General features: G+C 37.7%; 3 protein-coding genes across 4 annotated transcripts; 2 read left to right on the top strand and 1 right to left on the bottom strand.

The window, feature by feature from the left end:
• Window positions 1-1,413: 1,413 nt before the first annotated feature.
• On the top strand, window positions 1,414-2,428 carry LOC126630297 (probable F-box protein At1g44080). Its single transcript, XM_050300386.1, has 2 exons — window positions 1,414-1,606; window positions 1,758-2,428. Exons 1-2 carry the CDS (start codon window positions 1,414-1,416, stop codon window positions 2,426-2,428), a joined length of 864 nt encoding a protein of 287 aa, XP_050156343.1.
• Window positions 2,429-4,311: 1,883 nt separating this feature from the next.
• LOC126628992 (probable transcriptional regulator SLK2) lies at window positions 4,312-10,312 on the top strand. Of its 2 annotated transcripts, XM_050298878.1 has the most exons (11): window positions 4,341-4,453; window positions 5,098-5,200; window positions 5,355-6,367; window positions 6,549-6,680; window positions 6,874-6,922; window positions 7,284-7,498; window positions 7,587-7,655; window positions 8,121-8,221; window positions 8,320-8,413; window positions 8,523-8,592; window positions 9,145-10,312. In XM_050298878.1, exons 3-11 carry the CDS (start codon window positions 5,408-5,410, stop codon window positions 10,032-10,034), a joined length of 2,580 nt encoding a protein of 859 aa, XP_050154835.1. In that variant the 5' UTR covers window positions 4,341-4,453; window positions 5,098-5,200; window positions 5,355-5,407; the 3' UTR covers window positions 10,035-10,312. The 2 variants fall into 2 exon arrangements, with proteins under 2 accessions (XP_050154834.1, XP_050154835.1); XM_050298877.1 differs by lacking the exon at window positions 5,098-5,200 and having other exon boundaries at window positions 4,312-4,453.
• Window positions 10,313-11,524: 1,212 nt separating this feature from the next.
• Window positions 11,525-13,514, bottom strand: LOC126629002 (dihydrodipicolinate reductase-like protein CRR1, chloroplastic). The gene is made up of 9 exons (XM_050298892.1): window positions 13,288-13,514; window positions 13,080-13,202; window positions 12,927-13,001; window positions 12,771-12,836; window positions 12,584-12,679; window positions 12,343-12,459; window positions 12,038-12,130; window positions 11,759-11,947; window positions 11,525-11,645 (listed from the first exon to the last, which is right to left on the bottom strand). Exons 1-9 carry the CDS (start codon window positions 13,399-13,401, stop codon window positions 11,613-11,615), a joined length of 906 nt encoding a protein of 301 aa, XP_050154849.1. The 5' UTR covers window positions 13,402-13,514; the 3' UTR covers window positions 11,525-11,612.
• Window positions 13,515-14,726: the final 1,212 nt, after the last annotated feature.

Raw genomic sequence — 14,726 nt, 5'->3', positions numbered from 1 at the left:
AGAGAAAAATTTTATTTGAACTCATATAACCTTATTACACCCAACTTAAATTTTAAATGTTAATTGTCCTTTTTATCTTATTGCATAATTACTATTATTATTAAGTACAAGATGAAATTAATAATAAAACTAAAAGTTATCAATAAACCCATACTCAATAATCAAACTCTATCATCACTTAATCTTTATCATACGTTCATTTTGACTAATGGATGATGATTTTGAAGTTCTGAATCCTTCAACTAAGATATAAATCGATTTATCCACGTTTTTTTCATTTGATTTTAATTTTTTTTAGAGTTTAAAAGTATATTGCTTGCAAAGAAAGTCTTTGTTAGCCCGTTAATAAATTTCTTTATAGGACTCATATAACTCTTCCAAAAGGCATTGGGAATTCAATACTGCCACCAACCGAAACATAAAAATAATGAAGCTAAAACGCTAGTTGATAGCTGGGCTTATACATAACAAAACAAACAAGGTAAAAACAACTGAAGTGAAGAAATGTACTTTTTGAAGTTCTTGAAGGCAGCAGTGTCATCCATCAACCAATGCGAAAGGATTCATCTCCAAAAGTGAAGTCCAAATCTGGAACATATTTATAATTAGCAAAATTGTTCTTACTTCTAACAACTTGAAATACAGCAAATACGGCTATGATAAAGTCCTTGAGTTCTGCTTTGATATATATTCAAGAATAATTTAAACCGATGAACATGAACTCAACAGATAGCATATGATTGATGCATTAAGCAAATATGGTTTTTGCGTGGCACTAAAATAGAAGAAGATTGGGACATTGATGATAACGATTATCATTCGTGGCACTAAAATAGAAGAAGATTGGGACATTGATGATAACGATTATCATTCGTCCTATACCGATGAGAATAATGTATATCATTGTGACTATATTTTCGACTCTAGCGAGAAAAAAGAGAAAAATATCACCATCCTGCATGGGCACTTTCTTCCTAAGAAATATTGGAGTAAAAGGTTCACACACTTAAGAATCAGATATGAAAATAGTTTCAAAAACAAAGTTGTCTCCAACTGATTTTGGGTTTATTTTCTAAATGGGTGTAAAGATAAATTTATATATTAGATTGGGTTCGTGAGGGTAGTTTACGTAGATATTTGGGGTTTAAAGAGATATTGATAGTTTAATTGAAATTAATATGGGTGTAGTGAATTAGTTGAGTGTAGAAAAATGTTATATGAGTTTAAATAAAATTTCCCTTCGTCTTTTGTATGAATTTACCTGGTTTCGTCAAATTAGCGAGAGAAAAATGTGAACGTTAGTATTTCTCATACTCATCTCACCTCATATTTCTCATACTTAATCTTATACTCACATTTTGATTTGGATCAATTAAAAGATGTTAGATGTTCTTGTTTTCTAAAGCCAAAACTATGGCTTCGGTAGTTTGGCAGAATTTGCAGAAGCACCTTTTAGATTCCGTCTTTGAGAGATTGGAGTCGCCAGAAGATTATTTGCGTTTCAGCATTGTTTTTAAGTGGTTGTATTCAGTAGCAAAGCATAACTACGATGAACGCGCTAAGGTGACAACTCCAGTGCTCTTGATGATTCAGACTGCAAAAAGAGGCACATGGTCGTTGTGCGATGCCATGCAGAATAAGGTCCTTGATTTTCACGTACAGGTTCCGAACGTGCGATAATTCTGCGACTCTTCGAAGGGATGGTTGATATACGTGGACAAGGATTCTGTAGTAACCCTGGTTAATCCATTCTTTAGGGTTAATTAAAGGGACGAGAAAGAAAGAAAATTCCATCATTCGCCTTCCTCCACTCATCGGCGGTGTTCCACCATTGAAGAATTGGGATTCGTCTATCAGCTACTATTTTGCCTACAAGGCTATACTTTCAGCAGACCCTGTATTATGTGCAGACAATTACATTGTCGTGGTGATATGCGAGGTATACTGTCAATTGGCTTTTATTAGACCTGGTAAAGATACAACATGGACCTTTGTTGCCGATAGTCGGCATATAATTGAAGATGTTGTTCCAGTTGAAGATGAGTTTTACGGCGTTGATCAAAGCAGCCGCAATCTTGTGGCTTTTGATACTACTGCTCAGTACAAGTGCAATGTAATATTGGATCTAGGCTACACGGACGGAGCGCCAGCCAAGAAATACCTTGTGGATTTAAATGAGACAAGATTTTTAATGGTTGAAAGGTATGAGAATGTTATGGATGGGAGACGGATGACTTATCAATTCAGAATTTTTGAACTCAAGCATCACAAGTGTGAGCGGACTGAAATATACGACTTGGGTGATGTTGCTCTCTTCGTTGGTGATAACTCTTCGATAGCTTTGGCGGCTTCGAAATATTCAGGATGTCAGCCCAACTGCATATACTTCAACCATGATTACATGAGTCAAGACCTTTCCAACCCTTGAAATCACATGATTTTGGTGTGTATAACGTCAAGGATCAAAGCTTATCGCAACCTTACCCAGAAGATATTACGACCCTAATGCACATCACCAATCGACCTACAATTTGGATTGAGCGACCTTTTAAGCTCTGAAAGGGCTTTATCTAATTTGTTTCTCATGTTTGCCATATTATCTTCCTCCCGTCCACTGTATCTTAAGTCATGTTCTAGTCCTAAAAATGTCGCTGCATTTTTCTTTTCCTATTGTGGCTGTTGGCTCCGTCAATTTTAATGAGAAATGATATTCTTTTTTCTTTTTTCCTAATGAAATATGGTTATTCAATTTATGGAGAATCAACCAAAACGAGAAACGTAAAAATTTGTTCCAAAAATATTCTCAACTTGTGCTTCCGGTTTCAAATCTATTCAACATATACAATTTTGACGGAGGGTTCAAATTTTGCTTATACTATAACAAGTGATGTACTAGCTTGTTTTTCAAATAAAGATGAGTTCGTTACTATTACAGTATCAAAACATTTGTACCAACTTTTAGTACGAAAAAAAATCTAGTATCGTTGTCATATACTACCAAATATCTTTGGTTTAGTACGATTATCGTAGTATTATAGTTTGGCACAAAATCAATATGATATGGTATAATAATGGTACAGTACGGTAGAATGACAAAAAATTTCACACCTTCGAAACTCATAAAAAATTTCTCCTTATATCGGATTGGGCATATTCTATAACCAATGATTAGATAATAAGAACAAGTAAAGTTTGTTTGGCCGATATTAGGTGCGAGTCTCGACTTTGTTGGGCCTTTAAAAAAGGACACCGCACCTATACTGTTTGGTTTCATTCTTTTTGCAATTACCATGATGTTGTGTAACGTTACTCAGTACTACGGTCTAGTAGTATTCATCTTCATTAGGAAGTAAGAAATCTTAGGTTTGAATATTGTGGATTGCGAATTCGATACCAAATTAGGCTTCCTACTATGTGGCTTAACCGAACTTCTCATTTCCTTAGTGTAAAAATATCAATGTATTAAAAAAATGATGTTGTGCAACAGAAACATCATCTTGAAACATCCTAAGATTTTTTGACCCAAAAAAAAAAAAAATCCTAAGATTCTTCATCGCATGTATTTCTGTCCCCGGGGTTAAATTAGTCAAGCACAATTTTTAACGATTTTTTTTTTTTTTTTTTGGAAGAGCAATTTTTAACGAAATTAATCAGAACATAAGCCACACGAGGCCTTGTTCTATTGTGCGTGTCAGCCACACGTGGCAGAATCAGACGTTCTGTCTCTATCCGTTGAGAAATTTTTTATTATGATGGGAACACAGGTGGTACACAATATGTTTTTATGTAAGTTGTGAGAAATTTTATTTTTTAAGTTATTAAATTTTTAACACATATATCTCACAATTTATATAGCGATACGTGGTATATTATCCCGTGTGACGGTCACACTAAAAAATATCTAACATCCGTTAACCCAATATGGTAAAATCCCACACGACTAGAAACGGAAAGATCCACCCAATTCGATTCGCACACGTGTCCCCAATTCTTCAATTATCCTTTCGAATTGTCGCATTTGCCCTCGTTTCCGTTACCGAGAAGGACAAAGATCGTAGACAAACTCACGTACAACCGGGTGCACCGCATCGAAGCTCAACAGGCTAATCCAGGTAATATCCTCATTGCATCATATGCAACCTAGAAAACAACCAGTTGGGTTGCACCACGTGTCTTAATCCTCGGGTTGACATCGCCCGATCTCTCACCGACTACAATTCTCAACCGATCACGAAACACGTGTTCCTTGATTCACCGAGCGTAGCCGGTGATGTAGGGCAGGACACCGATGCAGCCGGTCACTACTCCTCTGCAATTCCCGCTAGGTATATAAACAGCGTCCCTCCGACTGCTTTCCTCTCTCTATCTCTCTCTAAAATTTCTCTGCAAATTTCGGGTTTTTGTTTCCAAATTAAGGCAGCGTTGCGGATTTTTACAGCTCCCGATTCCTGAGGTCCGTAGGTGCCGTGCATTTATCTAATTCGATTACTTGTTCAATTTTTTGGTTTGATTTTTGCTGCTAGTTCAGATTAATTAATTTGGTTAATTAAATTATGCTCTGATCGATCTCTGGACTGGAAAAAGCTCACTGATTTTTTGTTCTACTTAGTCTTCGAAATTTCGTTTTTGCTGCTCGATCTTCTGTTTTTCTGCTTAATTACGAGTTTTACTAGTTTAATTTTGTTCAAAATTTGAGCTGGAGCTGCTTTAAGTTCGATCTTTAGTCTGTAATTATCAGTTTAATTGATAAAGATTGAGCTAAATGTTTGATTGTTTCAATTGTGTTTTGGTAATTTTCGGTTCGGTTGAACTGGGTTGGGTTTAGATCATCTAGAAATTGCTGGGTTCGGGGCTGATAAGCTTATGTCATTGTTTCATGGGTAGCTTGGTTGGAAATTAGGGTTTTTGTGGGGCTCACTAGAAAATCAACATTTTGGAACCCCAGGGGGCTTTAGTTTGGGTTGGATTTCGTGTTTCTTGCTTGTTGTAAGTGTTTAATTTACTTATCTGGATGGTATTGGTTTGGAATTTAGTTTGGTTTATGTTTTTAGTTCTTGTTCTACTGCTGATAGTGTTGTTTCCTCTTGTTTATCTTAGATCCCATAAGAAATTGTTGAAAGGTCATACAGAAAATAAATATTGTGCACCTTTTTGGGTCGCATATTTATTGGATAACTGGTGAAATTAGTGACACAGTGAGGTGAGGGTTCTGAAATTGTATGTATTTGTATTGTTGACCCTGCCCGTATTGTATTTTTGAGATTTTTTTTTTTTTAAGAGGAGTTCCTTGTTTATTTTGTTTTTGTATCTATTGAGTGGGCTGAGCATATTAATTATTGTAAAAATATTGTCAGGCCTGGCTCTGGAGAGCTACTTAGACTCTGGCCACCAAAGTGCGGTGCCTCCTATGGTGCCTTCTCGTGTGGCTGGAGGATTAGCTCAGTCTTCACCAAGTTCTGGAATTTTCTTCCAAGGGGATGGGCAGTCTCAGCTTGCAGTTAACTCACACTTGAGCTCATCTTTTGGGAACTCTTCTAATTCCTTTCTTGGAACTGGGCGTTCAAATCTCAGACCGGTTTCTGGGGACATGAATAATGCAGTTTTGAGTGGTGTGGCGAACTCAGGTCCGAGTGTTGGCGCAAGTTCTTTGGTCACAGATGCAAACTCTGTATTTTCTGGAGGTCCCCATTTGCAAAGAAGTGCAAGCATCAATAACGAGTCATACATGCGCTTACCAGCATCGCCCATGTCATTCTCTTCCAACAATATTAGCATGTCAGGGTCATCAATTATGGATGGGTCTTCTGTAGTGCAACAGAATTCTCAGCATGACCAGAATTCTCAACAAATGCAGCAGAATCAGCAGCACCAAAACCAACGGCAGCAAGGGGCTTCAAGTGCTACTTCTTTACCAACGTCCCAAACTGGCCAGGTTTCCCTTCCCATGGGAGCGCGAGTACCTGGAACTTTTATTCAGGATCCAAACAATTTGTCCCATGTCCAGAAAAAACCCCGTCTGGATATCAAGCAGGAAGATATTCTGCAGCAGCAAGTGATACAACAGTTACTGCAAAGACAGGATCCAATGCAATTCCAAGGCCGGAATCCCCAGTTACAAGCCATACTTCACCAGCAGAGATTACGGCAACAGCAACAGCAACAGATTTTGCAGTCAATGCCTCAACTGCAGAGAGCCCAGTTGCAGCAGCAGCAACAGCAACAACAGCAACAACAACAGCAGCAGTTGAGACAACAGCAATTTCAACAACCAATGCAGCCAGTATCTTCCATTAAGCGTCCCTATGATGGTGGTGTATGTGCTCGTAGGCTGATGCAATATTTATATCATCAGCGGCAACGGCCTGCTGTGAGTTCCCTTGTTTATGCACTTCATTGTGCTGTTTCTTTTCTCTCTTCAGTTCCATTTCAACTGGGTTTGTAGATATGCTTTTCTTTTCGTTACAAATATCTTATTTAGACGTTTCTATCCTTTTGAGTATCTATCCGTCAGCGTTGTTTATCTAATGATGTGTGAATTTTGTTGACAGGACAATAGTATTGCTTATTGGAGGAAGTTTGTTACAGAGTATTACTCTCCTCGTGCTAAGAAAAGATGGTGCTTGTCATTATATGATAATGTTGGCCATCACGCACTTGGTGTTTTCCCTCAGGCTGCTATGGTTAGTATACGTGTTAATTAACTCTTCTGTCCAGTTATTTAAATTGTTTCTCATATAATCATAAGTGACTGTGTCCCTACAATTGATACTCCTATTTTTATAACTTCATAGTTCATTTGTGTTTATATTATCTGCCTGATTGAACATATGTCAACGGTTCGTACATGTGAATATTTGCTTTCTTTTTGGTCAGGACGCGTGGCAATGCGACATTTGTGGTTCTAAATCTGGAAGGGGTTTTGGTAAGAAAATCTGAAGCTTTATTGATTTGTGCTTTGTTAAGGGTTACAACTTACAACACTAGACCAACGGTCTTGAGGGGACAATTAGTTTTTGCTTTTTATTTGTCTTAAGGTGCTTCTTTCTCCAAGTTTTATGCTTTTTCCGCATAGTTGGACATTACCATCATTTTATTTTGAGGTTTCTACCCTCTAATGCCCCTTACAGTCTATCATTTTTTTTATCAATAGTCTGCTGATAAACTTTTTTGTGCCAAAGTAACTTAGAAATATATAGAAATCTCTGTGGCGTTACCTCCAATGTTTGATATATTTATATTTGGTAAACTGAATCTAACCAACTAGTTCCTTTTCATGGTTACAGAGGCAACATTTGAAGTGCTTCCTAGACTTAATGAAATCAAATTTGGCAGTGGAGTCATCGATGAGCTTTTATTCTTGGACTTGCCACGTGAAGGTAGATTTCCTTCTGGTGTGATGATGTTGGAGTATGGGAAAGCAGTTCAAGAGAGTGTATATGAGCAACTTCGTGTTGTTCGGGAGGGTCAGCTTCGTATCATATTTACGCAAGATTTAAAGGTAAGAGAACAAATTCTCAATTTTGGCTTTTAGTTTTTGTGCCTTGGAAAATAACCTGCTTCTAACCTTCTACTTTATGCTTTACCAGATATTGTCTTGGGAATTCTGTGCAAGACGACATGAAGAACTTCTTCCTCGTAGGTTGGTTGCTCCACAGGTACTGGTTTATATGTGCCTTAATTTAAGTTTTCCTCTTATTTGGTTGGTTGACTTATGCATTACCTTACCTCTCAGTTTTAAGTTCGGTAATTGTGAGAATATGATGACTGGTAGTGATATCCAGTGATTTAATTGATTAATTCATGTGTTATGAGAAATGTGCAATTCTGGAACCTAGAAAGACAGTTTAACTCTTAGACTGTTATGTTTGTATAAAGGTTTCTTGGGAATCTACTAAGACACGTTAAATTGGTTGTACTGGTGTTATTCCTTGATCTGATTGTTTTCCAGTGAGCCATCTTAGTTTGATTTTAGTAGTAGTGCTAACATTCCTAATATCTTTGTGGTCTTTTGGTCAGTGATTCAATTTAATTAAACAGACCAAAATTTTAGCAGAAAATAAAAGTAGGTTAAATTGGGCAGACTTTATCCCTTGCACTTATGAAGCATACTTTTTCTCCAGGTGAATCAGTTGGTTCAAGTTGCTCAGAAATGCCAAAGCACAATAGCTGAAAGTGGATCTGATGGGATTTCTCAGCAGGATCTCCAAACAAACAGCAATATGTGAGTTTATGAATCTATCAGTGAACTGCTTTTGTTGAATTATTGGGTATTAGACTTCGATTCTGAAGGGCTGCACTGATGTTGATTGCTTTCTCCAGGGTGCTGACAGCTGGACGGCAGCTCGCAAAGAGTTTGGAGTTGCAGTCGTTGAATGACTTAGGTTTTTCTAAGAGATATGTGAGGTGTTTGCAGGTATATGCTATTGCATTTATGGACATGATTTTTGACCTAAGAAGTAAATTTAAGTTATATTCTCTTATTCCGAGTTCTGTCTTAGTTGCTGACTCTGTACTTTTGACAGATCTCAGAGGTTGTCAATAGCATGAAGGACTTGGTTGACTTCTGCAGGGAGAACAAAGTTGGGCCAATTGGTAAGTTTCCCTTTTTCCCATATTGTTATTTTCTAACTCTATGCTGCTGCTTTGCATGGATAGTTGATTGTTAGTACCATCTTCTGACTTACATCCCATCACCACCTTTAGACAGCTTCTTAAACAAACCATGACATGATTACCCAACTGATCTCCTACTTGCTACTGTTTGTATCTTTAACGAGTCATTCACGGAGTAAAGCATTATCTTGTGGAAGCTTCAGTTTTGGGCTAATATGCATCGAATATTATGGCTGATTGTATTCATGGAGATGCAGCCTCTAACATTCTCCTGTCACTGGACCTGTCTGCTCCTACCTATTTTTCCTGTAGGAAGTAGTTTCGTCATTGTTTCTTTAGTTCAGTATGGCCTTTATTTTTTTAATTCAAGTCAATCTTTAATGCGGTGAAGAATTGGGTACTTGGCTTGTTTTTTGTTTTCTCGGTTGTTTCTCATCCATCCATTGATGCATATTAAATTATCTAGCAACTATTGTGACACAGTTTTTATAATGATTTGTTTTCTTGGTGAACTTATGTTGACAATTGCAGAGGGCTTGAAGGTTTATCCTCGGCATGCCACCGCAGCCAAGCTCCAGATGCAAAAGATGCAGGAAATGGAGCAGTTAGCAAGTGCTCAGGGTTTGCCCACTGACAGGAACACACTCAATAAGCTAATGGCATTGCATCCTGGACTGAATAACCAAATGAACAACCACCATCAGATGGTCAGTCGTGGAGCTATGAGTGGTTCAGCGCAAGCCGCTTACCAGAATCTGCTTTTGAGACAGAACTCTATGAATTCAAATGCAAACTCTCTTCAACAGGAGGCATCTTCTTCCTTCAATAATTCCAACCACAGCCCATCATCAACATTCCAAGGTGCCGCCGCATTGATACCGGGATCCATGCAGAACTTACCTGGTAGTGCCTTGTCAAGTCCCCATCTACCCTCACGACAGCCACAGCAGCTGCAGCAGCGGTCACTTAGTTCCAATAGCTTGCTACAACAAACTCATTCAACTGGCTCCCAGGGTAACCAGGCCTTGCAGCAACAGATGATCCAGCAACTGCTACAGGAGATGTCCAATAACAGCGGGGGAGGAGGACAACAATCTCTTCCCAGTCCAAGTGCAAATGGGAGTGTTGGGAGGAATGGAGTGAGTTTTGGAGGCAACAATCCAGCGGCAGCACCATCCACCTCCAATGTGTCTGGTAGTCACGGCCCTGCTCCAAGCAGGAATAACAGCTTCAAAGCCACTGCAAACAGCGACAATTCCACAGGTGGTGGTGGTAACAACACATACAACCAAAGAGCCCCGGATTTACCCTCAAACCTTCACTTGCAAGAGGATCTGGTACAAGACATTGCCCGTGAATTCACAGAGAACGGCTTTTTTAACAGCAGTCTTGATGATAACATGTATGGCTGGAAGGCGTGACGGTAACATAATTTGGCCTAAATTGGCTCCCATTGGGTATGTGACCGGCATTTATCTTTGTACAGGACAATTTAAAAGCTGTTTTCTTAACCCCCCCCCCCCCCCCTCTTTTTCGCTTTGGTCTCATTATCGTTGTGACATTGTGCAACTTGTACTTTAGTAGTTCAGTTGAGTAGGAATTTTAGTGTTTCTTGAGAGTTTTATGTGTCTCCATGTCTTGCAAGTGTAATCTATTGGATTCAAAAGAAGTCTGAGAAGAGCTTTAAATTTCCCAGTTATATGATCTTTTACATGTTTTTCTTCTCGTTTCTCAAGTCTTCCGCCATTTACGTTATGCTGAAGCGGTTTTTCCAGTGTATTCGTTGACCCGTCACATTGTGCTACATCACTCCAGTAGACCGAATTGGTATTACTTTTAGTCACCCGTATGATCCTATTCAATGCATAATTTGGTGAACTTTGACGTGATGCCAAAAGATAGGATGATAACTTATATGAAAAAGATTCACTGTTTATGTGTTAGCGTCTTTACATGACATTATATTATTGATTTAGATCATCACTTAGCAAAGAGAATATGAAAAAGACAATTATACGCGTTATTTTGGGGAAGCCGTTCACATTTAAACACGAAAGAATATGGAAAAGACAAATGCACACTACTTTGCTTCAAATGTAAACATGTTATCTGACCCGCTTACCCACTAAATTAAGATGCCAAACACAACAAATTGCATGCTTTTGGTTAGGGTTGCTTCTCCAAATAAGATTTTTCAACGCGCTGGGATCGCGGAGCGGTTCACCATACGTTATTATATAAGTGAATTTTTTATTTTTATTTTAGGTACCCTCAACTTAAATAATGACATATAGGATATATGCCGGTCTTCAAGGTACAGTGAAAAATCTCTCCAAATATTAATTATTATATGTATGTATGTCGTTCTCTCGACTTGTTAGGGGTTATGAACACCGAGTCCAAGCAGAGACCACCTTTGGTGTGTGTACAATCAACCTGGACCTTTGAAAATTTGATCTTGATTGGCATTTTAGGCTTGTCGACAACAAAATCACCCCCATGGTAATTAACCCAGCTGCCTTGTTCATGCAAATAACATTCCGATAAAGCGTGCTGGCCGTCCGACGTCGATAACTGGAATCGGACAGGTTTGATGTGCCATCCGTGGACTTGATCAACAGTGCATACTCGCTGGCCAAATCATTTTGGACAAGTTTTGCCTAGCTGAAGTCGGAAGTAGAGGCTGTAGCTCGATGGCAGCTATGACTCCCATACAAAATCAGCTGGTCATTTTACCCTTTCACGTATTGGGCATTGCCTCGTGGTACTACGGTATCACACTATAACATCTCCGTCGTTCCAACTAGTTTTTATTTTTCTTGTCGATTTTGGCTAGTTTATAACATCTCCGTTAGTTGTTCATGCTGACAGTCCCGATTTCTATGAGCAATGGAGCATAACGCAATAAAGATAGTTAACAAAATCGATCTTCATTCTTTTCTAAGTTACAAGGGAGTCGAAAGTATGTGGTTGAGTTTAACATCAACGAGACCGAAGGTTCATAAAAATTTCTCCAAGCCATACACCAGGTTCTGCAGTAAAGAAACGAAGACAGAAGAGATATTAATCGGTATTGGTTGAAGCAGGATATGTACTTGAAAAAATTTAGGAGATGCGATGCGATAGAAATGTATAAATTGGTTACCTTAATGCGCACAATCTTTCTGATTGCTAAGAGGAGGCCTGGCATGAGACATTGCACATCTGTGATGTCATGTTTCAAAGAGTAAACCTCTCCGAGACGAGAAAAATGAACTGTTGTGCTAGCCGGGAGCCCGGGAAGGACTAAGCTATGCACTCGAACTCCGTCGTCTCCCAGAACTTGGCCCCTTGCCTTATGCACGTACGATAAAAATATAGTAATGAGTTCCAGTCGATGGGATAAAACTAGAACCGATAGACAAAAAATTGTACTTGAGCTTACTCGAACATCGGTTGAAATATCTTCTCTGTTGTAGATTTGGCCAAGGTTAGACAGATTGTTGGCTATTTGGGTTGCATCTGATGATGGAAAATCCTGTTTCCCAAAGGCAACTTTAGCATATTATTTTCATGTGTAGGATATCTAGGCTTCTGATGTTACATATTCAAGGGCAAACAGCTATCGGCACATTAAGATATATACATATGTCATATGTTACGGGTTATATAGGGCATACAATTATGTGGTTTCATACATATAAGATAGTGAGAGTTTGCCATTTTTTACGGATGAGGAACCAAATTTACCATTGCAGATGCTCTTGATTCCACAATTTCTACATTGTTGTAGTGGAAGGATGCTGAAATTGCAGCTTGTTGGAGGAGTATTGATCCAATTGACAGAGTCGGCGCAACAAGACAACCCTAAACACAGTTGCAGCTACATATCAGTGAGAAATGAATGATTTAATTCTGTGATAAAGAAGGAAGAAAAGCAAAAGAACTTCTGAAAACTTATTGTATGAAGTACATCTCACCCTGTGCTCACCATGCTGGCTTTGTCACATAACGCAGATAATGCTGATACTGTATCTAATTTAATTTTCGGCACATAAACGACACTTCTCATGCCAAATGCTGTTGCCTGCTAGTGGAGAAATAATCGATCAAATTCGAAAGCAGAATCAGGGTTTTTAATGTATCAAGTATACTACTTGAATGTGGTTGAACATTACCTGTTTAACATTGTCATAGACTTTCGAAGGCTCAGTGAAATCAACAACTACTCCCAATGCTTTAGACTGCCAATTTTTACACAAGATTGAGAAGCATCGACAAAATAATCACACGGGTGTATATGCTTATTAATATTCAACCGTTGAGTTTGTTACCTGTGAAATGGAACCTAAGACCATCGTGAGATCGTTTGTTATCGGTATTTCCAGAGGCTCTTCCATGTCACACACCTAATTTTGTTACAAGGAAAGATCAAATATCCTCATATGTTTAAAAAGTACAATGTAGTAAGAAATGAATGAAAATACCTTTCCAATATCTTCTCCTACTAGATAATTGTCCACTGCACCAGCCACCTCCATTCCTCTAGCTCTGGTCACGGCAACTACAGCCGCCCTTCCAATTTCCTTCGCTGCGCCGTTTATAATTACCTATTTCAAGACATTGAGATCAGGTATTAGCAAAAAAACTTCATTTAATTTTCAATATAATCCAGATTAATATATAATTAAACACCTTGATGTTGTTTTGCGACGGCTGCATTGAGCAAAAGATGGAGGGTTTTGCTTTGGCATGTCTATAATTCTTGCAGACCATAGGGTGATGAAATTTGCAGCTCAGTGCTGCCATGGCTATTTTCTCAGTTCAGCAATTCCCACAGTAAAAGATAAGGATTTTGGCCTAGCCATTTTCTTTGGTTTCAAAGATAAGGTCTTATGTTTTGTTGGATTGGTTTTGTCTGGAGGGAAATGTGTGACAAAAATTGCCACATTGACAGGTATGCATGTTTCGATTTGTGCTTTTTTTTTGGGCCATGCATGTTTGCGCATGTGTCTCTGGAACCAAGCAACATTTTATTTTTTTTGGTTTCCACATGCTTCCGTTTTTATTTGCACATTTGCTGTATATTTGTCAAATTCTTTCCCCCTATTATTTATGGGGAATATTTTTGCTTGTGACCTTATTTATCACAATTTGATGAGTTTAAATATCAAAATTTGTACATAAATCTTAAAATTTAAATTCATCCGTAATAAATATGAGTGGTAAGCATTACCCACCACTTGAGGGCAGTGAGCAAAAATACACCCATTATTATGTGTGCTGAGTTTTCCCAATTGCTCTCACTAGCTTATGATGAATATATTGGATGGGGAGTGCTGACCTGTAATAAACTAAGAATGCAACCATAGGGTCAATGATGTCACTATACAGTAATTTTCAAACAGACTTATAAATTTGTAGGTTGAGTTGATTTGATTAACTTGAATACAACAATTAAGCAATAAGCTTTTACATGTTTTATTATTAATTTACATGTTATACTATAAACAGAAGACAATGGTGATATTTTATGAATTTAAGATTTTTTTAATAAATAAATAAAAATATATTATAACATTATTAAATTAACAACAATACTTAACAGTATGACAGTTTTACAAAAATTTACATTGCTTTGCATGTTGGTTTTCTTAAAAATATTAACCTAGACTTCCTAATTAATTTCTTGGCGTAGGATTAACTTATTAAGTTCTATTGATATTTACTAGAAATTCTTGTGATCCACTCCCACTGTAATAGATAAAAGAAAAAAAATGGCTCATTTGGTAATTCCAACCAGTAACTAAAGATAGTGACAGGTAATTCTTTCTTTTTTATTTTTTTACATTTTTATGAGATATTTTAAAGTTTTGACTTTTTAACTAGAAATTAACACGTAGAATTGAGTTGGGACGTGTGGATCAAAGATCCATCATAATTAACTTAATATTCAACCCAATTAAACAAAGAAGCAAATGATTATTATCCTAAAGGAGGTCTAATGAGGGACACAAGGCCATTGCCTAATTACACTTTCATTCTTCATTGATGATGTTCCTTAAAAAAAGATGACATTATACCAACATGATTATCTCCCACTTTACACTTTTTTATTTCATAACATAAAAAAA

Source organism: Malus sylvestris, chromosome 7 (assembly GCF_916048215.2).
Source record: "Malus sylvestris chromosome 7, drMalSylv7.2, whole genome shotgun sequence".
NCBI classification, from domain to species: Eukaryota; Viridiplantae; Streptophyta; class Magnoliopsida; order Rosales; family Rosaceae; genus Malus; species Malus sylvestris.
The sequence above is the reverse complement of the archived record's forward strand: the minus strand, read 5'-3'. Positions and strand labels throughout refer to the sequence as shown.